This window comes from Myotis brandtii, unplaced genomic scaffold, assembly GCF_000412655.1.
Source record: "Myotis brandtii unplaced genomic scaffold, ASM41265v1 scaffold18, whole genome shotgun sequence".
NCBI lineage: Eukaryota > Metazoa > Chordata > Mammalia > Chiroptera > Vespertilionidae > Myotis > Myotis brandtii.
This window is the reverse complement of record NW_005356674.1, coordinates 6,338,229-6,365,961: the sequence shown is the minus strand read 5'-3', so window position 1 is coordinate 6,365,961 and position 27,733 is coordinate 6,338,229. Positions and strand designations below refer to the sequence as shown.

The 27,733-nt window shown below is 43.3% G+C and overlaps 1 protein-coding gene across 1 annotated transcript in view; it reads right to left on the bottom strand.

The window, feature by feature from the left end:
• Positions 1–14,432: 14,432 nt before the first annotated feature.
• LOC102253473 (copine-4) overlaps positions 14,433–27,733 on the bottom strand; it is a 110,108-nt gene continuing 96,807 nt past the window's right edge. The window contains exons 11-13 of the mRNA XM_005863674.2: positions 25,546–25,679; positions 22,325–22,561; positions 14,433–15,976 (exon numbers count right to left, since the gene is read on the bottom strand). Coding sequence (XP_005863736.2) covers positions 15,842–15,976; positions 22,325–22,561; positions 25,546–25,679 — 506 coding nt within the window. The 3' untranslated portion in view covers positions 14,433–15,841. The remainder of the gene's footprint in view (positions 15,977–22,324; positions 22,562–25,545; positions 25,680–27,733) is intronic.

The window sequence follows — 27,733 nt, the reverse complement described above, 5'->3', positions numbered from 1 at the left end:
CATTTGAAGGCTCATTGGCTCTATACCCGGTGGATGATGATACCTACCAGCCAGGACCTCAATTAGTCTGTTTGCTGGAGCACCTGGATGTAGTCTCTCCATGTGGCTGCTTGGGCTTCCCTACAACATGGTGGTTGGGTTCTAAGAACACGCATCTTAAGAGAACCGGGAAAAAGCTGTATTACCTTTTATGACCTAGCCTTACAAATCACATGGGATTACTTCACTTAAGACACAAGCTGGCCCAGATTCAAGGAGAAGGAACATAAACCTACCTCTCAAGGTGAACATGGCAAAATCACATTGAAAGATGAGCACCTGGGATGGTTTCAGCCATCTTTAGACAATGTAGTTTGCCAGAAACACCACGTGTCTGTCCATGTGAAACAATGGAATTGCATCCAGGGTGCTGCAGGGGGTGACCAATTGCTGACCACCATGACAAACCTACCCTGTAAAACTGTTTCAGATTATGTCTGGTTGGTTTACAGGAAAGAAAATATTTATTCCAGATTTTTTCTGCTTCCTAGTACAGCTTCTTGGTAAATAACTAGTATTTCTTTTATTTAAAGAGACAAAGGCCAGGCATGAAGGACTCTACATGCCCAAATACTTGAATACATTCCAGCATGAGCAACCTATTCTAGGACAGGAGACTGACCATCAAACCAGATGAGCCAGTGACCTTGAGTGCCCTTCCAGCTGGGATTGTGCAATCTTAGTGGCAAAGGAGTGGGCAGCCAAGGTAGGTTTAGAAGGAGGAGTGAGTGGCAAACTGCAAGGGGCAGGGAGGGCACTGCCAGACTGCTCAGGAGTCGGGTATTGACAGTGGTTCCTCCATCTGTGGCATTTAGACTCCAGCCAGCTTAGCAGGATCGTCATGGCAACTCGCCTGTCTGCGCTGCTGAGCTGACACAGGATTCCCTTAGTAACCAAAGAGCCCGGGAGATGGTGCTTAAAATAATCTTTTATGCCCAGGCAGAAATGTCTTTGCAGTTTTATTAACCATGAAGCATCATGGGGCATGGCTTTCACTCCCACTTTATTTCAAAATGGAACAAAATGGTTTTTTAAAGCAGGAATTTCCAACCAAGGGCCAAATGCTGTCTTCGCTCAGCAAAGCACACATCCCGCTGAAACAGATGACTGAGAGGAGCTGCTGGTCACTATTATATAAATTACCTTCAAATAAACCAGGCGATCTCTGAAATCACTTGGCTTCATCTAATCTCTTTTCTATTTTCTCTTGAGTCTCCCCTCCACCCCCCACCCCCCACCCCAGCCAGTCTCTCAGTAGGGCAAATAGTTATGCTTGGCAAGAGTTTAACACTTGGGCCATTGAGCCAGAGAGATCCTTGCATCTGACACCATCCCTGCTCACAGCACTTCTCCAATTTTCCCTCATCTCCAAGGCTGCCTCCTCTGTGAGGATCCCTCACCATCACCCTGGCTGTTAATTCCTCTCCTATCTTAGCACTTACCATATGAATATATGTTCTCACAGGGTATTATTCTTGTTTATTATAAGTAGTGAGAAGCCTCAAATTTATAAACCATACCTTCTGGACAAGACTGCAAACTCTTTAAAGGCGGGGCAATCCAGTATAATATATTTCTTCAGTCCTCCTGGAAGCCCTACATTTCTACGAACTTCAGAAATACTTGGAAATTTTAGCAGTCATAGTTGCACAACTTTTACATATACTACAGATCACTAAAGTATACATTTTGAAAGAAAAATTTTATGGTGTCAAAGGTATATGGAAATCTGGTGTGAAATATTGAGAGTAGCCAGAATGACCACACCAACAGGATGGGCGACCCCAGCACCAAAAGTTGTCTGAAAGCTTCTGCACTTAGGTTACCAAATGTCTAACAGAAGGAAAGGGTTCTGCCTTACTCACTGACTGGCTCCTTCTGCCTCCTCCTCCACCAACAACAGGAGAAGCTGAGGACTCCATACTCCCATACGATGGGCTAGAGGAGTCTGTTTTAGAAGTGGGAAGGTCTGGATTCAGATCCTGTCTCTGCTCCTATTTCTATGCACCCGGGTATATCACTTGGTTTTTCTGAGTTTCCTCATCTGTAAGATATAATTTTATTATTTCTATTTTTTAACATATATTTTTATTGATTTCAGAGAGGAATGGAGAAGGAGAGAGAGATATAAATATCAAGAGGAAAGGAGAGAGAGATAGAAACATCAATGATGAAAGAGAATCACTGATTGGCTGCCTCCTGCACACTCCTTACTGGGGATTGAGCCCACAACCCAGGCATGTGCCCTTGACCAGAATCAAACTCGGGACCCTTCATCCCTGGGCCAATGCTCTATCCACTGAGCCAAACTGGTTAGGGTTGTAAGATATGATTTTTAAAAAACCTCCTTCACAAGGTAACAGCACAGATTAGATGAAATTATATAGATATCCTATATAATAAAAGGGTAATATGCTAATTAGCCTGGATGTCCTTCCAGACGACCTTCCGGAGAAAGCCAGGGCTGTGAGGGCCAAGGCAGAGGCAGCTGCCGTGGTGGGTGGGGGCCGAGGGCAGCGGGGGCCGAGCCCTTTACACGAATTTCGTGCATCCGACCTCTAGTAGATATATAAAGTGCTTTACACAGTACTTAGCCCATAGTAAGAATTAAAATACGCTGGCTACTATTATTAATATTTATATAGACTTCCTGTTAGATATTATAGTAATTATGAAAGATCTTGATCTACACTTTTCTTCTGGATGCAATCATGCAAGATTCCTAATGAACTATTAGGAGACCTTTTTGTCTTTCTGTTGGCCTCTGGTGTCTTTTATGTCCACGTTTGCTGATCTGCTTTTAATACTAAAGAAGTACAATATACATAAGAGTAGTGTTTTCATTGTTTAAAAAACATCATCACCATCATCATCTTCAACACCATGGACACCCATCAGGGAGCCAGGGCTATTTTCTAGACAAGGTGTAGTAAGCTAAGCCCACTCCCCTCTCTTCCTTCCATCTCTTCATTTCTCCTTGAAATTCACAACCCTCAGCCCAGGAGCATTGAAGGGAGTGCCTAGTGCAATGGTTCTCAACCTTCCTAATGCCGCGACCCTTTAATACAGTTCCTCATGTTGTGATGACCCCCAACCATTATGAATCTTAATGTAAATATCTGATATGCAGGACGTCTTTTCATTGTTACAAATTGAACATAATTAAAGCATAGTGATTAATCACAAAAACAATATATGTGTGTTTTCCGATGGTCTTAGGCGACCCACAGGTTGAGAACCACTGGCCTAGTGTGTTCTGCAATCTTTGCCTTAAAGGAAAACAGTTACCTTTGAGTGAGTCAGTCATGATGGGAACAGTAATTTGTTTGAGAGAGCATGTGTTCTCTGGAAAAGAAATAGTTGCTAGACCATAACATTAGTAATAGGAGCAATGAGAATGTTCATAGTAAATTTACTTTGTGAACCATATATATAGTGTCTGCTACAATGTTAAATGTTTTGCAAATATTATTTCATTTAATCCCCACAACAATCTATGAGGAATGTACAATGGCCGGAGGGGTTGAGTAAATTGCCCGGGACTACATATCTAGTAAACACCCCTAGTAAAACCATATGCCTGGTACAGTCTGGTTTAGAACCCAGGTCTCCTAATTCCCACCCCTATTTTTTCCACTCTACATGATGCTGAGCCTTTACGCTTGCTGGTTTGGATGACTGAAAGCAGAAGTTATATATAAAATGTCTCCTTGCCTAAGCTATGGCCAGCAGGAAAGGGGAACAATGATCTTTAAAGTGAAATATCAACTGGATCAGAAGTGTCTGAATGTAAAATGTCATGCTGAGTGGGCAAGTCCTTCTGCAAAAGGGAAGTTGGGAGTTGGTCATTCGACAAAATAAATATATCAGAAATTGATTCTTAGGGAAATGGACTTTGTTACCTGAACTTGGCACGTTCTCCCATGAGCGCAGGGGACCGTCCCAGCACTGGGCAGCTGGGAGGCCTCAGGCAGTAGAAGGTGCTGGTTATAATGGATGCTTTCGTGGACTCTAAAACACAATGGCTTTTTCTGAGGAGGAGAGAGAGGCCAGCCTGTGGTTTAAGGAACCGTTCTCCCTCAAACTTTCCTCAGTACCCCCAACCCCAATCTTCTGTAAAGAACACCTTAATCAAGATTTCCCTCCTCCTTCCAAAAATGTGAAAGAGATCGGACCTTCATCTCTCCATCGTTTCATGCATAGATAGCTGAATTCTTATTCCAAATCCTAAAATGAAAAATGCAGAGGGACATTATTTAATGGACAGGAAGGGAAATAGAAGTGGTGGATGTAGTGTAGACTATGAGGAAGGAACACAGTGGGCTTCTTAGGTGGAGGAGAGGAGGACACTGTAATTGCCTGCCCTTTTGATCTTTTTCTGCAGTGGCTCCTCGAATGATTTTATCCAGTCTAGAAACAGTTTATATCTCCTCTATTTCTTTTCCATTTCATGTTAGAAAGTGAAGTAGAGGTCAGTGAATGGGCAACATGCTCATTTCATTCAACAAATATCCAAGCACCTTCTGTATTTCAAATCCCATGTGCCATATGCTCTATATGTGCTAAATCCTACAGGGGAATTAAAAATAAACCTGTTTTCCATGGTCCTAAGGCAGAGTACTTACAATAAAATAATAGATAAATCATACTATATTAATTTGGATACTCCATTGGGTAAACTTCAACTGGGTTGGTAGCTGAAAATTCCACTAGTAGACCAAGCTTCCGGCAAGGCTGGATCCAGAGCCTGATTGAGGTCATCAACATGCTAACTCGTTCCTTTTCCTTTTTTTTTTTTTAACCTCTTAGTTGTCTTTCCTCTGTTTTGTCTTCATTCCTGTGAGGTGGCAGGATGACTTCCTGCTCACACAGACTCATGTCCTTACAGTGTAGCAACATCAAAGGAAAGTTACGCTCTCCTGAGAGCTCCAACAAAAGTCCTAAGTTTGGGTTATTTGGCCTGGCCCATATCATTTGTTTATCCCAGAATCAGTTGCTGTGGTAAACACCATCAAATGCTAAAGGTTTTTGCCTTTTCCAGCTTATTTTAATTAATTTTTATGTGTTTCATTGATTTTTTTTTTTTTGGAGAAAGAGGTCACGAGAAGGATAGAGAAACAGAAGCATCAATGAGAGAGAAACATCACCGATTGTCACTTTCATTGATTTTTTTTTTTTTGGAGAAAGAGGTCACAAGAAGGATAAACAGAAGCATCAAAGAGAGAGAAACATCACCGATTGTCACCTGCGCATCCCCTACTGGGGATTGAGCCCACAACCCAGGCATGAGCCCTGACCAGGAATCAAACCAGTGACCTCTTGGTTCCTGGGTCCATACTCACTGCTGAGCCACACTGGCTGGACTCATTATTTGTTTAGTCATGCTGTTGTCTTCTAGATGCTAAAAACAATGACTTATAGAGATCCTTTAATATATGCTAGACATTGAGCTCAACATTTTAAATATATTATCTCCTAGAGTCCTCACAAGGACTCGAAGAGGTAGATGGTATTGTTTTCGCTTTATATGTGAGGAATCTGAGGGTCAGAGAAGGTAACTAAATTTATATTTTTTAGGGAAACATATTTCTGCCTGCTGCCAAAATTCTTGCCCATCACCATCACGATCCTGCTTTCTTTGGGAGGGTCGGACCAGCTGGCCAACTATCTGTGCTGGAATGGATCAACGCACAGCCCCCAAATGAACTGAGGTCTGCAGAACGGCAGCTCAGCTCAGCGCATTCTGATCCCGAGGATATGAAATAAGGAGACATGGACAGCTGTGATGGTAGTTTCCCAGCCGTGGCTGTACTTGATGATGTTTTTAGTCACTTTCAATTCATTTGATTCATATTAAGCTCTAAATGAATTAGTTTAGGTTGGAAAATTACCTTCCCAGCCTAATCCATCCCTCCAGGTATAAGTATTTTTAATACCCCACACTCCAGTCCACCTGGGTTTGACATTTGGCTCTCTGATGGCTTTCCATAATGCAGGGATTGCAATCCTAGGGACCCCAGCAGGTTGCCAAGGACTTACCTTTGGGTTGTTAATGACTTCAGGAGGTCCTTATTTAGCATGTGTGTGTTACTTGGAAAAATCATTCAATATGCAAGAGGGAAGAGGGATCTTCCTTGTGAAATCTACTCTACCGGTTTGATGATCTGTGAAAGAATCTCCTTCCTTAGAAATCTTACCATGGCCATCAGGATGGGAGCACTAACAGGGGAAATGGCGTTTGTCCATCTTAGAGTGACCCCTGCCACACTTGGGTTCTGTTTTCAATTTTACGAAAGTATATGTAGGTGCATGTAGGTACATATGTGCATGAAAGAAAAGGGCACTCCACATACTAGAAGAAACCAATGCATGAATCATTCTTTTTTTTTAATTTCTAGAAATTCCTGGGTAAGACTAGAGAACGTGACATTGTATTTACTTTCTGGGGAAAAGCATTTTTTTGTCCCGTTAACAAGGCTGCAGTTTCAGGATTCTCTGATGCTCTCAGGACTCAGAAACACAGACAGGAATGGAATGGCAGCCTGTGTGTGTCCCTTCATGAATCCTTACGGGGCTTTTTTATTTTAATATTTCTTTTTGTTATTGTTGTTGTTAATTATTACCCGAGGATATTTTTCCATTGATTTTTAGAGAGAGTGGAAGGAAAGGAGAAAGACAGAGAAAGAGAGAGACATCGATGTGGAGAGACACATTGATTGGTTGCCTCCTGCATGCATCCTGACCAGGGCTGGGGATTAAGCCTACAACCTACGTACATGCCCTTGATCAGAATCGAACCCGGGACTCTTCAGTCCGCAGGCCGATGCTCTATCCACTGAGCCAAAGCAGCTAGGGCCACACTGGGCTTTCACAATTAGAAACCACTGCAAGTTTAATCAGTCAGGAAATGCATAGAAAACCTCAGTGTTCTCGGGTAAACTTCAGAATTATATTATCCACTCTAAACACCCAAAAAGGTCAGAGTCCCAGGCACACGTACAAGTCACAATATTTCTTTGCTGTGCTCTGCTTAACTGCAATGGCAGAAGAATCTTAAAGTCACAGTCTGCACATATGTTCCTTAGCTCTTTCCTTCACCTTCTTTATCTACCTGCAATCATGCCAACATTAAAAATTGTTTTAGTAAAATAATAACGTCACCGTCTGAGGAAGGCTAAGGTGCGTTTTGACACTGAATAAGAAAGGGGGATGGGGTTGTGGGGATAAATGTGTGCTATTGGTGGCAAACGTGAAATTTTTGTTAGCATTTAATAGTGTTTTTTTTCCCTCCTCCTAGGAGTTCTTACATTAATGATATATCTTATAACCCAGAACTTCTTAGAGCAAGCAAGGTATCTAGTGTTTGTTTTTTATTCAGCATTCAAGCATTTTAAAATATTTCTTTGTTATTTTTGTTTTCCAACTCACCATGAAGTAAATAAAACATGAGACTAGAAGTAGCTTCAGGAGGATCCCCAACGGTATAAGCTCAGCATAAAATAATCTATTTTGTAGAGTTGGAACCTAGCCAACTGCTAAGCTTGCTACCTGCTAAAAACATCTCTACAGCAATCACGTTCCCCAGCGATGGCACCCTCCGGCTTCTGCCTAATGGAGAGCAGATCTCATTTGCAATCCCGCTTGTGCGTGTTTGTAGATGTATGTGTGTAAGTGTGATGTGTTGACACAGAAAGAGATTATCCTATTTCATTGATTCTAAGATGCATATTTTTCTACATTTTAGCATTGTTTAAATCATGATGAAGCTCACAACTGACTGTGTAATAGTGTAATTGTGTGTTTCTTTTCTTTCTTTTTAAGGAGTACATAAAACAATGGTGCATCTTAAAATCAATGGCATCTTAGATTCTATGTAAATTAAATTTTGTAGAATGTTTAAGGAGCTGTGAGCAATCACTAGTCCTACATAGTATCTTTCCACGTTTATTAGGAGAGAAAGAAAAACAACAAATAGAAAATAAGTCATTGCCATAGGACTCACATTTTGTTAAACAAGGTATCTAATATTAAGTGTAGTTCTCTCGCATTAAAATTTCCTTTGTTCAGTTCAAACATGCAGGAAATCTTTGTTAAGCACTATTGTCTGTTCTTGTCTATACTTTGGAGAATTAAGCATGGGAGCTGTGTCCATGGTGCCTGTAGGGAGTGGGGGCTGGCATATAATTTAAACTTTAAATTTTAAAGAAAAAGGCAGCAGTCCAGAAGTGTGTTAATAAGAGAGGAGAGGGAGGAGGTGATTAGCAGAAGCACCTGGAGCCAAGTCCAAAGTGAGAAGTGAGGATGGGAGGGGTCCCTGTGAGCGACTGGATTGCCTGCTAATCACATAAACTGGGTCTCTGAACATTTTGGGTTTTTAAGAATTGCAGGGAAATTCATGCAAAATAACATACAATTCACCATTTTAAAGTGGACAATTCAGTGACAGTCCATACACGCACAATGTGGTGAACCACCATCTCTATCTCGTTCCAAAACATTGCATCAACTCTATTCTCTTGGGGTTTCTAATGAAAGGCTGGAAAATTTGGGGAGGTATCTGGATTATGTAACTGTATTACATAAACCCTGAGACACTGGCCGAATTCTCTTGTGTGAAAAGTTTGTTGTACTTAATGGTGTTTGCCCCGAAAGCTCTGTTAAATTGAGAATTTCGGTGCAATGGAGGTTAACGCACCAGAATCTGATTTGCACTGAGCAGCCACGGCTCTCAGAAGACTTCAGGGAGGTTCCATCACAGCCCTGGCTCCCTCCCACCAGAAGGGCACCTCCTCGCACCCATCCTTTCCTGCAAGCTCTCATCACGTACTGAGCGCCCAGAACAGGGCCCGGAGTACCGAGGTGAGGCAGGGCTCTGCTTTCTGGAAGAGACCTGGGGTCCTGGGAAGGGCCACCGCGCTTCTGCTTCCCAGTATTTAAGAACATTTGCATGAGGAAGTTCTTTGCGTATATCTTAAACGTTATGATATGGCAGATGTGTTGAACAGTGATTTTCAACCTTTTTCATCACACGGCACACATAAACTAATGGCTAAAATTCTTCAGCACACCAAAAAAAATTTTTTTGCCGATCCAACAACAACAACAAAAGGTATAATTGTGATTCATTGACATTGAACGGCTACTGTTGTGTTGACTGTTTTTATTTTTTAAAATTTGACAATCTAAGGCAGTGGTTCTCAACCTTCTGGCCCTTTAAATACAGTTCCTCATGTTGTGACCCAAATTATTTTCATTGCTACCTTATAACTGTAATGTTGCTACTGTTATGAATCGTAATGTAAATATCTGATATGCAGGCTGGTCTTAGGCGACCCCTGTGAAAGGGTCGTTCGACCGCCAAAGGGTCGCGACCCACAGGTTGAGAACCACTGCTCTAGGCTGTGAGCTCCTCTGGGAGCAGAGACCAGGTATTTCCCTTCTGCCTCCTTCATTCCTAACTCCCACACCACCCTCCCCACCCCTCTGCCTGGTGCAGGGTTGGTACTTACCAAGTTCTGGGAAGACTGAAAAAGGCAGATATCCAAACAGACGGGAAGAAGCTCTCCTGGGCAGAGGTTTGAAATCAGCAGGTAGCTTTTCACTACAGTAAACCCTAGACTTTGCGGACCTCGATTTAATGGACTTTAGATTTAATAGACAAAATTTCTGGTCCGTATGTCATTTGTGAAAGTGAATACCCTGTTAATTTAAAAATACTTTTAACCAAGATTTGCTTATAATGAAATTAACAGGTTATTCTTTGTTATTAATTCACTGTTATTTGTAACAAATTTTAGCAAATAGGCCATATGTCAGAGGAAACTCTGTAGTAATTTCACCAACGTAAGTAAACATTACATAGCCACAACTAGTCTAAGTATTTAAATCCAAGAGTCACCGCTGGTAAACAATGTTCAGCAACTGTTTAGCACGTGATCACACCGCACCGTGCTCTCGGTAATTGGTTCTTTTGTCGCGTGGCTGACTTTCTGCAGGAGTTTTAACACGTGCTGGTCAGCCGATGTTCACACGTGCACTAAGCTAAACATGCCCCAGCCGTGTGCAGTTGTTTACTGGAGGTAACTGATGAATTCTCGCATTTACTAGACCCATTCAGTATAAAATCATTGTAATACATATAGAAAACTTTCCTGTGAAATTAAACTTCATACATACTTGATTTTAATTGCACAAACATGTCTACAGGTAAACTAATTTATCAATTTTTTAACACATGCATTTGGAAAACCTACTTTGTTATTTAACAGACTTTTGGCTTTAATAGACACCCCCTCGCTCGAATTAGTCTGTTACACTGTACCCCTCCTTGACCCCCTTCTGTCTCCATGGGCAGCCCTCTTACAGTACTGGAACACCCCATATTTCCTTTTCGAACCATCGGGCAATATCCTTCATTCTCACTGTGGTGGACAGAGTGCTCCTCCAACATGTCTGTGCCCTTATCCCTGGAACCTATAAGCATGTTATGTCACATGACACCAGGGACTTTGCAGATGTAATTAAGGTGATACAACTTAGGATAGCGAACCCAGGGTTATCTGGATGGTCCCATCTAACCACATGAACCCATACAAGCAGAGAACTTCTTCTGGCTGGAGTCAGAGATGCGGGAGAAGTCAGAGAGATTCAATGTTTGAGGGGCACTTGACACACAAGTGCAGGAGGGGGCCATAGGGAAAACAGGAGAAGAAATGTGCAAAGTCTCCAAGAGTAAAGACTGCCCCTACCACCTTCCCAGCTGACAGCCAGCGAGGAGATGGGACCTCAGCTCTACAGTTTCAACCAACAGCCTGAGGGAGCCGGGAAGCAGATTCTTTGCGGGGCATCGGGTAAGGAAGGCTGTCCGGCTGATGTCACGATTCCACCCTCAGGAGGCTGAAAGGACCCAGCTGAGTCTCCCTGGACTTGTGACTGACAGCAAAACTGTGTGATGATAAAGTGTTGTTTGAAGCCACGGAGCTTGTGGGGGATTTGTGACGCAGAGACAGTGAACCCGTGCACCCTCTGCCGGGTGGTCTAGAGCAAGCAGTTCTAAGCGTGGTTCCCAAAGGTCCCTGAACCTTTCAAGGAGTCTACGAGGTAAAAACACAAAGCTGTCACTTGCCTGTGTCACTGTGCTGACGTTTGCACTAATGGTGCAAAAGCAATGGTGGGTCAGTCTGCTGGAGTCTTCACTGCCTTTCAGAAGGAGGCACCAGTGGTCATTTATTTCTCACTGTCACACCCTCGCAGGAAAGGACACGCAGTGTCACCTAAGGGTGTTCTTGGTAGAGCAGAACAATTATACATGTTGTTAAATCTTGGCTCTCACGCCTTTTTCAGAGGCTGGGTGACAAGGGGCAAAGCACCCAGAAAGTGCCTCTGCTAGTTCCAGCTGAGATGGTGGCCTCCAGGAAACGTCTATGTGCCCAAACTAGCTGGTTCTCTCCCCCCTCCCCCCATTTCTACTTGACAAAAAGACAGATAAACAAGTTATTCAGACGTGTATTTAGGAGATATTTTCTTGAAAATGAATGAAGTCGAGCCTGTCACTTCAAGCAAAACAACTGACAGTGTTTGTTGCCAAGGATAACACTTGAGCTTTCTAGCAAACATGAGAAGTTTGGAAAACCTGGATCTGCCACCTTAATGCGACAGATTCTCAATACTTCAGGACTGTGTGGTGAGATTGGCAGTGATATGAAACAGCAAGAATGTGATGTTTCTTATATTGTAAAACAAAGTGTGTGAGCATTTAGAATATCTGAATAACTGAGTGGATCAACATTTTCCAAACGACCAGTGCATACTATTATAGAGTCATGCATGGCAAAAGAACCACTGAAGATGCCAGGAAAGGTTTACTGATATGATTGCCTATTTCTAAAGCTAAACTTTAAGAAACTACCCCTTCTTAACTTTTGGTGTGGTAAAAAGAAGAGTAAGCACAGTTATCTAAGAAAGCTAAAAATACTCCTCCTCTTATCAACTATGTTGCCATGTGAGGCTAGATTTTTTTCATTGTACTTCAACCAAAACATCATTTCACAATAGGTTGAATGCAGAGGCAGCTATGAGAATCCAGCTGTCTTTTATTAAGCAAGACACACTGAACTTCTCAATCTCAGTATTTTTTTGGTTTTGAACATATAGATTTAAAAAGTTATTTTTATTTTTTAATTAAACTTATTGAGGTGACATGGGTTAATAGGATCATATAATTTTCAGGTGGAAAAATATAGTTTTTTAAAATAAAAAATATTTTATTTATGTTAACACATTATGGGTTTATCATTGTTATTTAAATAAATTGGTAATATGTTACATTTGCAGTTTCAGTTTCTAATACAAGTATCAATAGACATATACCACAGACATAAAATCTGTGTTGTCCTCAAGAATTTAGTCTATGGTATCTATTGAAGCCTAGTGGTGGGCAGGCCATGGATATAGTAAGTCAGTGGTTCCAAATTTGCACTCCAGAGTCAATGTAAGCCCAGAGATATTTTTCATTTTGCAGTGTCTACAACACTTGTAGTGTCTACAAATTGTTTAATTTTGAATGAGTTTTCCATATTTACAAATTGGTGGGTTTTGTGACAAATATCAGGTTATTCAATTCTCTTGAAAAACAGGATGAACTGGCTGCATTGGGCCCACATTTGTGCATGACCCCTGGAGCTGGGTGGCAGCTGCCCTCTTTTGGGCACACGCTTTCCAGTTTCCCTCCCTCCTCACCACACTCTACTCTTCATGTCCCTTTGTTTGAACCTGTTCCTCCTCGGTTGTTCACATGGCTTGCTCAGCTCCTGGGAGCATCTGTATTGGGGATGTCCGATCTACATGGCCTCTTTGGTGGCAAAAAGTTGGGAAGACCTAGTTGTATCCTGAGACTCTTCTACGGCTCCCAGGGGGACGCTGTACATCACAAGATGCCAAGACCCACAACAAAAAGCTGACATCACCAGATGAGAAGAAATTTCTGAAATAAAGGTAAAGGTCATATTTTAAGTCACATTCTCTCAAATCTCTTAAGAATCTGCTGCTTGATACCGCAATGGATGGATATAGAACCATCAACTATATACAAAAATGTGTTTGAGCTCAGGAGCCAGAGTGTCTATGCCTTTTGATAGCTGTGTGACCTTAGGTTAGTTATTCAACCTCTCTGTGTCTTAGTTTCCTTATCTGCAAAATGAGGCTACGACTACTACTTATCTTTTAGGACTGTTGGGAGGATTAAATGAGATTGTGTGTGACAAGCATTTAAAACAGTGGATGGCATACAGTAAGCCCTTATTTTTATTATTCTTTTGAGCTGGGGTTCGGTCTGGCTATGAAAAAGGTAGTCAACTCTCATAAGGTTCTGCTAGGCAAACTGAACTCTGTCTCTGTCACTCCATCTCACAGATCCCAGAAAGCCCTGACATGAATGTAACAGATCTCAACAGATATTTGAGGATGGCATGGTGCATCATTTTGATTGACAGCCACAGCCACTCACTCTACTTGTTAAAACTTTGATTGCTGCCCTAACCGGTTTGGCTCAGTGGATAGAGCGTCGGCCTGCAGACTGAAGGGTCCCAGGTTCGATTCCGGTCAAGGGCATGTACCTTGGTTGCGGGCACATCCTCAGTAGGGGGTGTGCAGGAGGCAGCTGATCAATGTTTCTCTCATCGATGTTTCTAACTCTCTATCCCTCTCTCCTCCTCTCTGTAAAAAATCAAAAAATATATTAAAAAAAAAACTTCGATTGCTCATGAGGCATGTTAATAAGTTCATTCATTCACTCATTCATTCATGCATTCATTCATTTGATTAGTCATCTCTTTATTCATAAAATATCTATTGAGTGCTTACTTTGTTCCAGGCACACAGACAAAGAAACTCCTGTCCTGGTTTGGGGCTAGAAACAACTGCCAGATATTTCTGTAGGACAGAACCTAAATATTGTCTATTAAGAACAATGATCCATGTTTTTATGGGACCTTGAAAGAGCTCGTCCTAATCTGAAGCCATGCCCCCTACATGAAATAAATCGCTGGTAAAAAAAAAAGCCTTGAAAAGAGAAACAAGACCATAACTCTTAAAAAAAATTCTGTAAGTACCCAATTTATTCATAAAACAATACAGTTTAAATATTTATGATTTTTTTCAGTCATACATTTTCCCCATCATTCCCAAAATGTTGTGCATTTGGCTGACATGTATTTGCAAGGTTAGAATCTATAATTATAACACTGGAAATTATACAAAGCCTATTTGATTTGCTTGTTAATATGTCCCCCCCTCAACAAACAAACAACATACAGATCTATTTCACCTTGCGATTTACCTCCCTATCTCACTGACCGTCTTGTGCCTTTTATGCTGCAAAACATTTGTTCATTTCCCTGTGAGAAGATTATATAAGTGAAACATTCATTCTTCTGGTTCAAAACTGGCCATTTTATATCAAAACAAAACACCACCACCTAAAAGAATGATTGTAGGCATTTCTGCTGATAAAGTTTGCTCTCAGGAGTGATAAAGAAGAGGCAAAAAGAAGCCCCACGCTCAGCTTAAAAATCAACTCGGTGGGCCACATTTCTGGGGAGCGACACCGCACAGCCCTTTGCCATGGCCAAGTCTCCATTGTCACGGTTCTACTGAAGACTTTTCGAGGTCATTCTTTGGGGTTGATGTAAACATGGCATCATTCATGCAAGGAGAGAGAGGCCTCCTTTAAGAGGGCAGGAGCCGGCCAGGGGGAATACTCCCTCATCTGTTTAAGGAAGAGGTGGGACTACAAAGCAGTGAGGCTGATGTGGGGTGTGCAGCTTCTGGAATCAGTCTCACTACTTTCTACTCCCTCCTCAGAGACAGGCTACCTTTGTGCTACTGATGGGGAAGAGGTGTCATTCTCAAGCAGACTAGGGTCCGCCCTGGTTCAGATGGTCTCTACAATCACACCCTAAAGTCTAGAACCTCAGTACTCTCAGTGCAATATGAAGACTGCACTAGCATCCCCTGGGACAAGCATGTCAAACTCGCGGCCCATGGGCCGCATGCCTCGTTTATTTGGCCCGTGTTAGCCTTTGAGTTTGACATGCTTGCCCTGGGACCTTGTCAGAGCAGCAGAATCTTGGGCCTGTGCATACCTATGGCATCACGGTCCCAATTTTGACAAGATCCCCAGCAAAGTCTGAGAGGTGCTGGGCTAAGTTCCCAGACCGCCATCAAGAAGACTAATCCTAGGTGACTACATCTTTTCATCAGCAGAGAGACCATTCTCAGCAGGGATGAATTATAGATAACAACTGCAAAAACAGTGTGGGTGTTGTGTTTTGTTTTGTTTTGTTTTGTTTTTTAAACATGCAAAATACAGTCCATGCATCTACCATTTTGAAAAGTCTCTCATCCTGTAGCAGATAAAACCAAATATGTTTTGGCTATCAACGTTCAGTAGTTGTTTCAAAATGCTTTACAGTGTAAAGATAATAAGAAATTTAGCAAAATTTCAACAAACCTGTATAAAAAACAGATACAGATACCATTTTATTTCAAGTCGACATGCTGTAATGTAAAGAGTAAGTTGGAATTATTTGTGTGTCTTTGTAAAAAGTCTTTAACAATACAAGGGCTTACCAGATCCAGGCCTTAGGGCTACACATGCAAAAAAGAAAAAAAAAATGGCCAGTTAGTTAAAAATCACCAAAACGTGCTAGTTTTTAAATGTGTGGCTTTTTAAAGTACAGGAGCAGTAGAAGTAGTAAATAGTAGCAGGAGCAGTATTTCGGAACTCTGTAAAAGTGTGTGGAGTTCATGGTGCTAGTGTCCTGGAAGACTCATACATTTCTGATGAACATTTTGGCTTAATCCCTTTGCCGTTGTAATAGTCCACGACTTGGTTTGGGACTTCGGCCAACACGCTCTTTGCCAGGGCAGCCGGAGATGCCTGCAGGGAGGAAGAAATCACCATGACTTTGGCAGCTGGCCAGAGGAAGCTGAGAATCAGCCTCAAAGGCTTGAGTCCTATTCTGAGCACTAGTCTCTCTCTCTCTCATTCATTCATTCATTCATTCATTCAGCATTTGACAAGGGCCTCCAAGCAAGAGTTGTCAGGTTGTTGGAACCTGAACCATGAATTCCGTAATTTTATTTTTGCATGCCTGTCTCAAAATATCACACTGTTCACATCTGAAATATGGGTGAAAATCAGGTGGCAGAATGAACTGTCTTGCACTTTTGTTTCTATTTATATCCAATGCTAGACACTTACTTAGGTTCTAGGCACTGTGCTAGGGTTTATTATTCTTTTTTTAAAATATATTTTTATTGATTTTTTTACAGAGAGGAAGGGAGAGGGATAGAGAGTCAGAAACATCGACGAGAGAGAGACATGGATCAGCTGCCTCCTGCACACGCCCCACTGGGGATGTGCCCACAACCAAGGTACATGCCCTTGACCAGAATCGAACCTGGGACCCTTCAGTCCACAGGCCAACGCTCTATCCACTGAGCCAAACCAGTTAGGGCGGGTTTATTATTCTTACTATTAGGGAAGTTAGCATCATGTGAGAGGAGCCAAAATTAACCCTACTTTAAGGTAAAAGATGACACATGCTACAAACCAACAACATCACATCACATGGGTGCTTATTAGAAACATAGAATCTTAGACCCATCTCTGAGCTACTGAATCAGAATCTGCATTTTAATTTGATGCCCATGATTCCTGTGCATATGGAATGTGAGAAGCACTGCTCCAGAGTCATAAGCACTGTGTGACCGGAGCGCAGAAAACAGAGACTACGTCATCTTGGAGGAAATCAGAGCAGGCTTCCAAGAGGAGGTGGCATTTAAGTTGGGTATGTTTTAAAATATAGAGAAGGGATTGGCATTTAATTGTTTTAGGGACAGTGAGTCATCTGATGGTACTGAAGTGTGTGTGTGTGTGTGTGTGTGTGTGTGTGTGTGGTGCAAATGCAGAATTGGTGGGTGGGGCATTCAGCTGGAAAATAAGCTTGAAGCCAGGTGTGTATTGGTGACGGAGCGTATTGAGTACCCCCATGCTAATTAATGTAGCCATTATTCTATCAGCATGATGGCTCCACTGTATGTTTTGAGGCAGATGGAGGTGGAGGTTAATATTTTGCATGGACTCTTGGTATTCAGTGCTAACTGCTCAGCCTGTGGCCAAGAAAAATTGCTCAAACCCCATCATAAGTACTGAAGAGATTGAAAATGTGAAGCAGAGTGACCAGTTAACAAGTGTTTGAGATGCCTCAGGAAAGATCCCGAAGGAAACGGAGTGAACTAATGCCCGATGACTTGGTTGCTAGCTCTTTCCTTCCTATGTGGCTTGTCACTCAGCCATTCAGCTTTGCTGAGCCCTGTTGTTCTGAGAGACAAAATAGGAAAGAATAAGCATACTAAATGCCTGATGACCTGGTTGCTAGCTCTTTCCTTCCTATGTGGCTTGTCACTCAGCCATTCAGCTTTGCTGAGCCCTGTTGTTCTCAGAGACAAAATAGGAAAGAATAAGCATTGATTCTATCTCACAGAGTTTTTAGGAGGCTCAAAATAAGAGACATATCTTAACAACAATCTGAAAACACTGTGAGGAATTTTTCTAGAAGGATTCTTCATGCCTGGCTGGTGTGGCTCAGTTGGTTGAGTGTTGTCCCATGCACCAGAAGTTCCCGGGTTCGATTCCCAGTCAGGGCACATGCCCTGTTGCAGACTAAATCTCCAGTAGGGGACATGCAGGAGACAGCTAATCAATGTTTCTATCTCACATTGATGTCTCTCTCTCTCTCCCCCTCTTCCTTTCTCTCTCTCTAAAATCAATAAAATCATATTTAAAAAATAATAAGGTGATTCTTTAGGGCACATGCCCTGTTGCAGACTAAATCTCCAGTAGGGTACATGCAGGAGACAGCTAATCAATGTTTCTCTCTCACATTGATGTCTCTCTCTCTCTCTCAATAAAATCATATTTAAAAATAATAAGATGATTCTTTACATCTTGGAGATGTTATAGCCTGTTGGACATTTGACATCCATGAATGCTCTTTTATTTTATAAATAACTGCTCAGGGTTGTGTGTTGCTCATGATCCATGTGTATACTGGGGTATATAAAAAGTCATTTCCATCCCTTCTCTCTGGCCACCTCTCGTAGAAAAGCTACAAAGCCAAATACGTGATTTCCTAGCCTCCCTTCCATCTAGGGAGGTCCATGTGATCCAACTTCATCTTTGAGACAGAAATTGCTTTCCTGGGGGATGCTGGAAAGCTTTTCTTCTTGGTAAAAGGGGACAGACATGGTTGGCTCTGTGTCCCTTTCCTCTTCCTCTTTGCCTTGAACAGGAATGTGATTCCTGGAGCTACGGCAACCATTTTATCACCAAGGGAATTGCCAAGTGCTGGCCCTGACACTATCACATCACTGAAAAAAACAGATGTCAGCAGCCCCCACTCCCTAACTTCTAGCTACATGAGAAAAATATGTTTGTACTTAATTAATCCAGGGTTCCCCAGCTTTAGCTCTACTTCTGTTTTGGGCCAGATAATTCTTTGGGGCACTGTCCTGTGCATCGTAGGATGTTTACAAACATCCCTGGCCTCTAGCCACTAGATGTGAATTCGACACTCCACACTGTCATCATTAAAAATGTCTCCAGATATTGCCAAGTGTCCCCTGGGGAATGAGTCACCCTTGGTTAAGAACCATTCATGTATTCCACTGTAAGATGGATTTGCTGTTATTTGGAGACAAAAACTTTTCTAAATAGTGCTGTCAAATAGAACTTGTTACCATGATGGAAAGTCCAATATGGTAGTCACTAGACACATGCAATTAATACATCCTTGGTACGTGGCTCGTGCAACTGAAGAGATCATTTTAAAATTTTATTTAATTGTAATGATTTAAATGTAAATACCCACATGTGGCTATTTGCTACTGCATGGGACAGCACAGAGATTAAGTGATTCTCCCACGTGTGCTGGTGGGTCTGGTGAGCAAATAGGGGCTGGGGGGTATTAGTTGGTTAGGAAAAGGCCAAAAATGTGAAAACAGCTGGTAATAACAGCTGTATTTATTAATCACCTACTCAGACCAGGCACTGTGCTAAGCTTTGTGAAGACTCCACCTTTAATCTTCCAATGCGCATGTCATTTGCCCCATTGTACTGATGAAAATCTGTGGCACAGAGGGGTTAAATGACTTGCCCAGAATCACACAGCTCGGAGCCAGTGCCCTGTCCACTTCAAAGCCCTGAGTTATCGTGCAGAGCAGGAAAAGAGAGACAGCTCCTGGGTTACGGGCTACTATGAAGTGTATCAGTTCCTCACTTTTCATTTTATTTATGGCTTATTGAATTCAGTGTCGTCTGGATAATGAAATGGTTTTCAAATTCTAATTTGAAATCCATGAAGATAAGGTGGATGATATGCTCCTGGCGTTCTGAGCAGCTGGAGACTGCAGCACACACGGCGAGTGTGCCACTTCCTCGCCCAATCAGGGCAGGTCCCTTGGCCGATGCCCCTCCACTCCCGGCTTACCAAGGCTCTGTCCTTCCTCATACAACTTCTCTCTGCTCAAGGACTTTCCTCATGGCAACTTCTCTCTGCTCGGAAGTCCCGTAGCAACATTTTAGCCCCTTTCAGTCACCCACAGATATTTCTGCTGACTCCTATGTCCCAACCATGCAACCCCCCAGTTCATCCCTTGCAGCCTGGACCCACGGCTTTCTCACCTCGCTGTGGCCCCAATGCTAGCACATGCCTTGCACACAGTAGGCACTCCATGAGGGGAGGAGGCTTGGGGTAGAGGCTAGAACCTAGCCTGGCTCAGCTGCATTGTTTTGGCACACACACGTGTGTGTGTGTGTGTGTGTGTGTGTGTGTGTGTGTGTGTGTGTGGCAGGGGAAGGTGGTTTGGGGCAGTGCATGACTCTCCCAGGGAGTAAGTTCTTTGGCCCTTCACTCAGGCAGTTATAGGTGGTGGTCAGTGATATGGCTATTCTGTCCTGCTGACCAGATGGAGCAGGACATCACAACCTGGAAGAGCACCCCTTTCCCCACCGTGGGCATCAGGCAGGTAAGTAGTCTCATTGATGAACACAGCAGCAGTGCATTCAGCCGGCCCCAGCACATCCTTCCTAGAAAAGGACAGCACTCCTTGCTGTCCACATGCAGACAACCGAGGACACGGTGAGCCTCTTTCATCTGATGAGCGGTTTCGTTTGGAAACCTCCTCCTCGGGCAGGAGGAAGAGGGGCTACAGTGGAACGGTCACCCCTCACCATGCTCGCTGCCTGTGAGCCTGTTGGGGCTGTTACTTGGAACTCCCTCTGCACTCAACTCTGTAGTCAAGGATTGCTCTTTTGCTCCTTTAAGGATTCTAATTACACTGTAGCCCTCCTTAAGAGGGGCATTAGAATTGTGTGGCACTAGGTGTCTAAGCTATACCTCATTGTTCAAGGAGCCCTGGAGTGAGCGGTGACCTCCCTCCATGGAGCTGGCAATTCATGAGATCTGGGGTTCAGTGGAGGCCACTGGGCTTGCCATTTACCTGACGCTGGCTTTAACTCCTGTCCCAAGACGGCAGCGGAACACCAGGCAATTTCTGCAAAGCACAGGCCAAAGGCTCTGACGCTGGCCCTGGGACTTGTCTATGTAAACAACTGTCCATCCATCCTTCACCCCCTATAGTTACCTTGCCCAGTGTAGCTGGGGTCCCAGTGTGGGTTCCAAGTGGGATTCACAGGTGCCTGGATATATCCGATAAACCCCATTGAATGAGGGGTTTTGGCTGGAGTAGAAAGGCTTTTCCAAAAAAGCATTAGGAAGGAAAGCTTAGAGTGGATGGTGTGGAGCCTGTCCCTTCCTCTCTGGGTCCCTAGATTACTGACCTCAGCCCTGAGGATTGAGGAGCTGCAGTGGAAGCTACAGATGTTTCCAGCAGGGACCCTTGAGATGTAGGGATCAGACTTCACTGCAGTGATGGCCCAGGTGACAGAGGGGTCATAGCAGCAGGGACAGGAGGGGATTCTCAGTTTCCAAGGGGACTGCGGAGTTGCTTCAGGGCACTGAGCATTCTGGAGATTCCCTCGTGTGGGGCAGCTCAAGTTCAGTTGCCACCCACTGGGAGGGGTATTGCTGGCCCCACCAGTGGTGGAGAGGGCAAAGCCACAGGGGGTATGGGGGCGGGGCTGCTCTGCTCTTGAGTGACTTTCCCTGAGGCAAGGAACAGAAGGTCACAGAGGACTGTCTGACAGCCCACATGACCCTCAAGGGCTCCCAGACACAGCTGGGGAGGCTCTGAAGGGTTCTTCAGGGCCACCCCCAGGCCGGAGGGAGCCTTTGCTTGAATTAGAAGCGTCCTGGGTAATTCAGCCCCACAGGTGTAGGCTGCTGTTGGAATTCTAAAGGTGCCCCTCCTTCTACTGAGTTAACAATGATCCAACAATTGAAATGCCAAAACATTGTTATTAAGCCCTTTTCGATGTCATACTAGAGCACTGTCTACTGCGCCTGCTTTGGGTCATCAGGGGGAGGTAATGCTGCTTGACATTATTTATTATTGATTACAGCTCAAGACTGTACAGCTAGATGTCAACTTGTGGAAAACTGGGGAGATTTTTGTCCAGTGGAGAAGGTAATCCAAAGTCTATTTATTTATTTTTAACCCCTTTGGCCATTCCCTAGTTTTGAACCTGCCCTAGCAAACGTACTCCAGCCTTTTCCCCACTGACCACAGTCAACTATGTTATATCCTCCTTTGAACTACCTTTGTCATCTTACTGGTTCCATCCTTAAGGAGTTAACTAAATTCCTTGGTGCTGCTTACCATACTTATAGAGGATTTAGGCCTCTATCAATTTGAAAATATGCTTTGCCAAGGCAAACACGAGCCTCTGCCAGGGCACAGGGCTCGACAGGCAGAACTCAGGCCGAATTGAAGCTGCCCCTTGCTTCTCTGGCCAGGCCCTTGCACAGGGAACACTCTGCCCACCTGTACATGGCAGCCCTGACGGCACCAAGGTCCTAAGCTATATGGATGGGACAAGTGCCGGTGAAATGTTGGCTGCTATAGCTGGCAAGACTTCTCATCTCTAATTCAAATTACACTTTTATCTCCAAAGAGCCAAGCTCTCCATCTCCTGTGGGGGAGATGGCCTGGCCTAGGCAGGCAGGGATAGCCGGCGTTGCTTCCCTACCAACTGGCGGAAACACGTAAGGAGTGAGTTTGTTTTGGTCCTGCCCTCCCATGGGAAGCCCCGAGATATGCGTACGTGTTTGAAGTTCCTGAAGGGCACGAACTGAACAATGTCTCGAAGGACAGGCTCTCCCTTGGGTGACCTCAGGATCCCGTCGTCACCATCCAGCATCTGCATGTCACTGAAGTCGGCGTTGCCCACTCCCACGATGATGACCGACATGGGGAGGTGGGAGGCGTGGACGATGGCCTCCCGGGTGTCGGCCATGTCTGTGATGACGCCGTCGGTCAGAATCAGCAGGATGAAGTATTGCTGCGATGGACCAGACGCCAGGCAACGGGGACCGAGAGTGGGGAGACAAGGACAAGATCAGGTGCCTTCAGTGCATTCTGGCTACAGCAACAGCGACAACAGATTCTTTTGAGTGCCTGTGTGTAGACAGTCCTGAAAACTTAAGGGTACGATGAATGGGACTGAAAGGCAGGTGCAGTAGTTGTAGGTTAATTCTAATAATCACCTTAGTGACTGTTATGAAGCAGTGTGGTTGACGGAGCAGCAAGGAGGAGCCAGGAGGACGGGCATCAAAGCCTCATTTTCTGAGATCCTGGGAAAATCCCTTCACTCCTCTGGGTTTCAGCTTCATCTCTCAGATGAGGGTTGGGACTAGATTGCTTGTAATTGCCTCTTCAGCTTGGAGATTTTTAAGTCTAAAGGTGCACTGCCCAAGACAATAGCCATGAGCTCAATGTGACTGCTGAGCCCTTGAAATGTGACTAGAGCAATGGAGGAACTGAATTTTACATTTTAATTTCTTTTAATAAAGATCAAGTATGTGTGATGCTAATTTAGCATCCAAATTAAGATGATGTAAGTGTAAAGTACACCCTGGATTTTGAAGACATAGTGTAAAAAAAAGAGTGTAAAATATTTTATTAATAATGTTTTATATGCATGTTAAAATGCGATTATTTTGTGCATTTTAAAAATACTTCTGAGAAGGGGGCCCATTGGGCTTCATCAGCTGCTAATGGGGCCCATGGAACAAAAAAGGTTAAGAACACTTGATCTGAAGGGATTATCAGGATTCTAGAATCTGATCCAGAGTTAATCTAGTCAGAGGTACTAGGCTGCAGACTGTCGGATCAAAGGCCTGATGCAAATTTCCAATAAAGCTACCGTGACAGTTGCTTCCAAAGCCAGGCCAGGGAAATGCTCACAGATGAAAGAGTATAGTCGTCTTTGAATGTATATGAGGTCCTGTTCAGACATGGAGGATATTTTTTGTTTTTTAAATTTCTAGAAGAGTTCCACAAAGTCGAGGAGAAAATCCTACATCCAGACCCTGACACAACTTGCCTATAAGGTTCAAATTTAAGCCCCTTAGCTATCAGTGATAACAAGGGGTGCAGGACCACACATTGTTTAAAGAACAGGAGAAACAGCTGGGGAAAAGAACCATTGTTCCTGGACCATAAGGGTCAGTTGTTTGGGGATCTGTGGATTAGACATTCTTGCACCATTTCCTGACCTGTTCTCACAGAGCAGACTACCTGTCCCTGGGGGAGTGAGTGATGGGCAAAACTCATGTTGGTTTATACCAGGCCTAAGTCCAGACCTATGTCAGCCCTGTTCTCTTTTTTCTCTTCTAGTTCCTGGTACCCCAGAGGGGCCGAGATGATTTGTGTTTTCAATATGGGCTCTGGGGTGCCCTGGGGACACCTTGGATGCTCTTGGGGATAAACGGGGAGAAGGACAAAAGTTTGCACCCCATCCCTTAGTCCAGATTTACCAAGAACAATCTGTTTTCTTAAAATCTATTTTACTGGTATATGTTGGGTTTCTGAGTAACATATCATTTGAAGAATTTGAATTTGAAGTTCTGATGAGAAAAAAATGTTAAAACATAAAATGAAATACTGATCCTATCCAACACTTATCCTCAAATCTTGTGTCTATGAGGATTCAAATTTGCTCCAAGGCCTTAGTGGGTTTGGCAAAAATGGAGATACTGTTGATTGACAAGTGTAGTTTCAGAGGAATGTTGGGGAGGAAAGTCTGACTGGTAAAGGTAGAGGAACCAAGGGGAGGAAAGATGGAGACAGTGAGTATAGGCAAATTTTTAAATGAATTTTGCTCTAAAGGGAGGTAAAATAAGGGGTAGTAGCTAGACTAAAGTTGTGTCAAGGGAAAGATTTTAACTTAAACAGAAGATATAGGATGTGCTATTTGCTAATGAAAATAAGTCTTCAGTAGAAAGGGGAAAAATATAGGTGAGAGACAGGTGTGAAAGTTGGTAGGTCAATGTCCTTGGATGATTCAGAGGAGATGGCTCCAGTATGCAAAAGAAGAGGCTCGGTTAGATATGAACATGGTCCTCCATCCATTCTACCATGAGGGAAGGCTGAGAACAGGATGCAGCACAAATAGGTTAGCGGAGTTGATGTAAGAAGCTGAGAGAGTAGTATATCACTTTTTTTTTGCAAATGCAATATCTTGGAATCCAGGATAAAATCACAGAGAAAATGCCAGACATCAGCAATGTTCTACTAAATCTGAAAGAAGTCACAAAGCTAAAAAAGAAATATATTGATGCCATTAAAATGATACATAGAAAAGTTATTATGGTAATATACAGGGCTGGGCAAAAGTAGCTTTATAGCTCTGAGCACAAAAAACCTTTGGTTTGCATTTTTCTTAAGAAAACCACAGATAGAATACAAAACAAATCTTTGCTATGAGGTTTTGTGTTGTACTTAACCACCAGGGGACAGAAGTACCTATTATTTTGCTTCAGTTTCATCTATACTATGGGTACATTGGGAAGCAAGTTTATTTTGGACAGTTCTTGTTATCCTCCTAAGAACACAATGTGGGTATGCCTGATATTCCAGTGAATAAAGTAAATTCCACTGTTGAGTGTCCCCTCTGTCCAGCTAATGTTGCAGACGCTGGAGATGCGATTGGGAAGCAAGTTTATTTTGGACAGTTCTTGTTATCTTCCTAAGAACACAATGTGGGTATGCCTGATACTCCAGTGAATAAAGTAAATTCCACTGTCCAGCTAATGTTGCAGACGCTGGAGATGCATCATCTCTAAGCCTCACAATAACCCAGCAGAGATGGGTATGGTTATCCCCAGTTTTCAGATGAGGAGACTGAGGATAGGAGAAGGTGAAGTCACTTGTCCAAACTCACACCTGCTGTAATGTATTGTCAGAATGGGATGGGTGCTATGGCCAATATCCAGGTGAGAAAGGGCAATCTCCCATTAGCAGGCAAACTGCCTCTCTCCTTACCGATGCCTCCTTGGTGTTCGTCTCTTCGGATGCTGACTTGGCGACCTTCTGAATGATGGGGGCGATGTTGGTGGGACCATAGAGTTGGAGCTTTGGAAGGCAGCTCTGATAGGCTTCCACAACTCCTTGAATTCCTAAGGTGAAGTTGGCAAAGATCAATAGTTCAGGAGTCTCCTCAAATAAATTTGTAATCAAACACACACATAGATAAAGCAATAAATTCGCCAAATGTCCTCCTAACATCACATTTATGTTCTTAAGATAAAAAATACCACACTGCTGCCTCCCCTCCCGCTGGAATAATTCTCTTTAACGGCTTAATTAAAAAGCAATCCTTTCCATCAACCTTTCCCTAATATCCTACTTTACACATAAGATTTTATTAGATTCTCATAGTGTAATGAAATAGATGTTATGCCCATTTTACAGGTGAAGAAACTGAGGCTTAGAGAGGTTACATGATCTATCCCAGGTCACACAGCAAATGAATTACAGACTCAGGATTGAAAATAGGTCTGCCTGGCTCTGAGGGCTGTGCTCTCAGCCATTGGGCAGGTCAGCTTTAAGGCCTCTCTAGTTTTTACACTACCTTGTTGACACTGCTGTAGTGTATACCACCCTATTCCACTTATAGGAGTCACGTGTGACCATCATTCCAGATATTAAAGTCCTTGTGGGCAGGTATTGTGACTCACTCCCTCAAAGATCTTGAGGCAGGTCAGGCACAGCAAGTGTGTGATGAATGAGCAAAACGGCTGACAGAGTTGTCTGCTGGGGACTGTAGTACAGAAGAATGACATTCATCATTATGGCCAACCTCTCACTTAAAGGGGGTTTCCATCCTGAGCCCACGTGACCCAAGGAAACAGTAAAGGTTGAGACTCCGCTGGAAGGAACAGCCCCGATAGGTTAGCTTCTCCTAGCATTTTAGGAGTCTTGCCTGAACATTTAATGTTATGCCCACGATTCCACAAGAGTCCCATTACTAATGAATTGTATTCAAATGGCTCCTCTTGGCGTCTGCGCCTGTCTTAGCTCTTGCCCATATCCCTTTCTATCCTGAAACAGCACACTGGCCCTGTTTTTGGCCAGAAGGATCCACAGAAGCCCCTCCTGAAATGGGGTTCCACATCCACCATGCATGCAAACCAGATCTGGGGTGTTCTGGATGAGCAAGTTCTGTGTTCTGCCCTTAGACCCATGCTTCCAACCCACTGAAGATGCTGCATCTTCTCTGCCCTGCCCCAAAGCCTGTCCTTCTAAAGACAAACGTCATATCATTTTGCAGCTTGGTTGTGAAGTCAAGTGACACTCAACAGACACTCTTTATCTATTTTGACTCTTGAGTTTTTGCCCAAGATAAGCACGTTGGATTTCTCTTTAAAAGGTAACAGGCAGATCAATTCTGAGAGTATGAAACAGGTGAATGCTGGGCATGTATTTTGTTCTGCTTTGGTGAAAAACCATTCTTATAGTTTAAGAATGGGGGCAGTTAGGGATGAGTGGACTCTAAACCATAATAAATTTAGGGTGAAGGATCACGAGAGGGAATAATGGCAGAATGGAGACTGGGTCTCAGAGGTTACTATGTGCACACCCAATGACATTGATGTCATATTCTTGGACAGGAAGTGCCGAATTGGTGAAAGAAATCGCTGGATGCTCCACACACCTCACTGGATCTGAATGAACCCTGGTTCAGCCCCCTTCCTCCATGACAAGAAGGAGAGAGATATGGACATTTCTACCCATTTCACTATAAAAAATATCTTATAAGTTTCATAGCAACCGGTGAGCTTGTCTCTATTTGTTATTTAGGAAGCAGGACAAATAATTTTAGGATAAAATTTATCATAATAGTTGTCATCATCATTTCATCATCATTACTTTGCAGAATTGTGTTGGAGAAATTCTAGCTGGAAATAGTGGAACATGGACCAAAGCCTTTAAGAAGGCTATTACTGGCACAAAACCATGAAGCTACTTGTTGGAAGTCACTGAGGCCGTATCCTTTACCAACATGATGAAGGTGTCAAATGATTTTCATGTCTTTCCCTGACCCCCTACTTATACCCTCACAGAGAGGAAGTTGTGGGAAAGAAATACAAAGAAAAAGTTGGAGAGCAGAGCGAGGGGTATCATCACTGCCCATCAAGTGAATCCCCCCCCCCCCCCCCCGGCGCTCTTT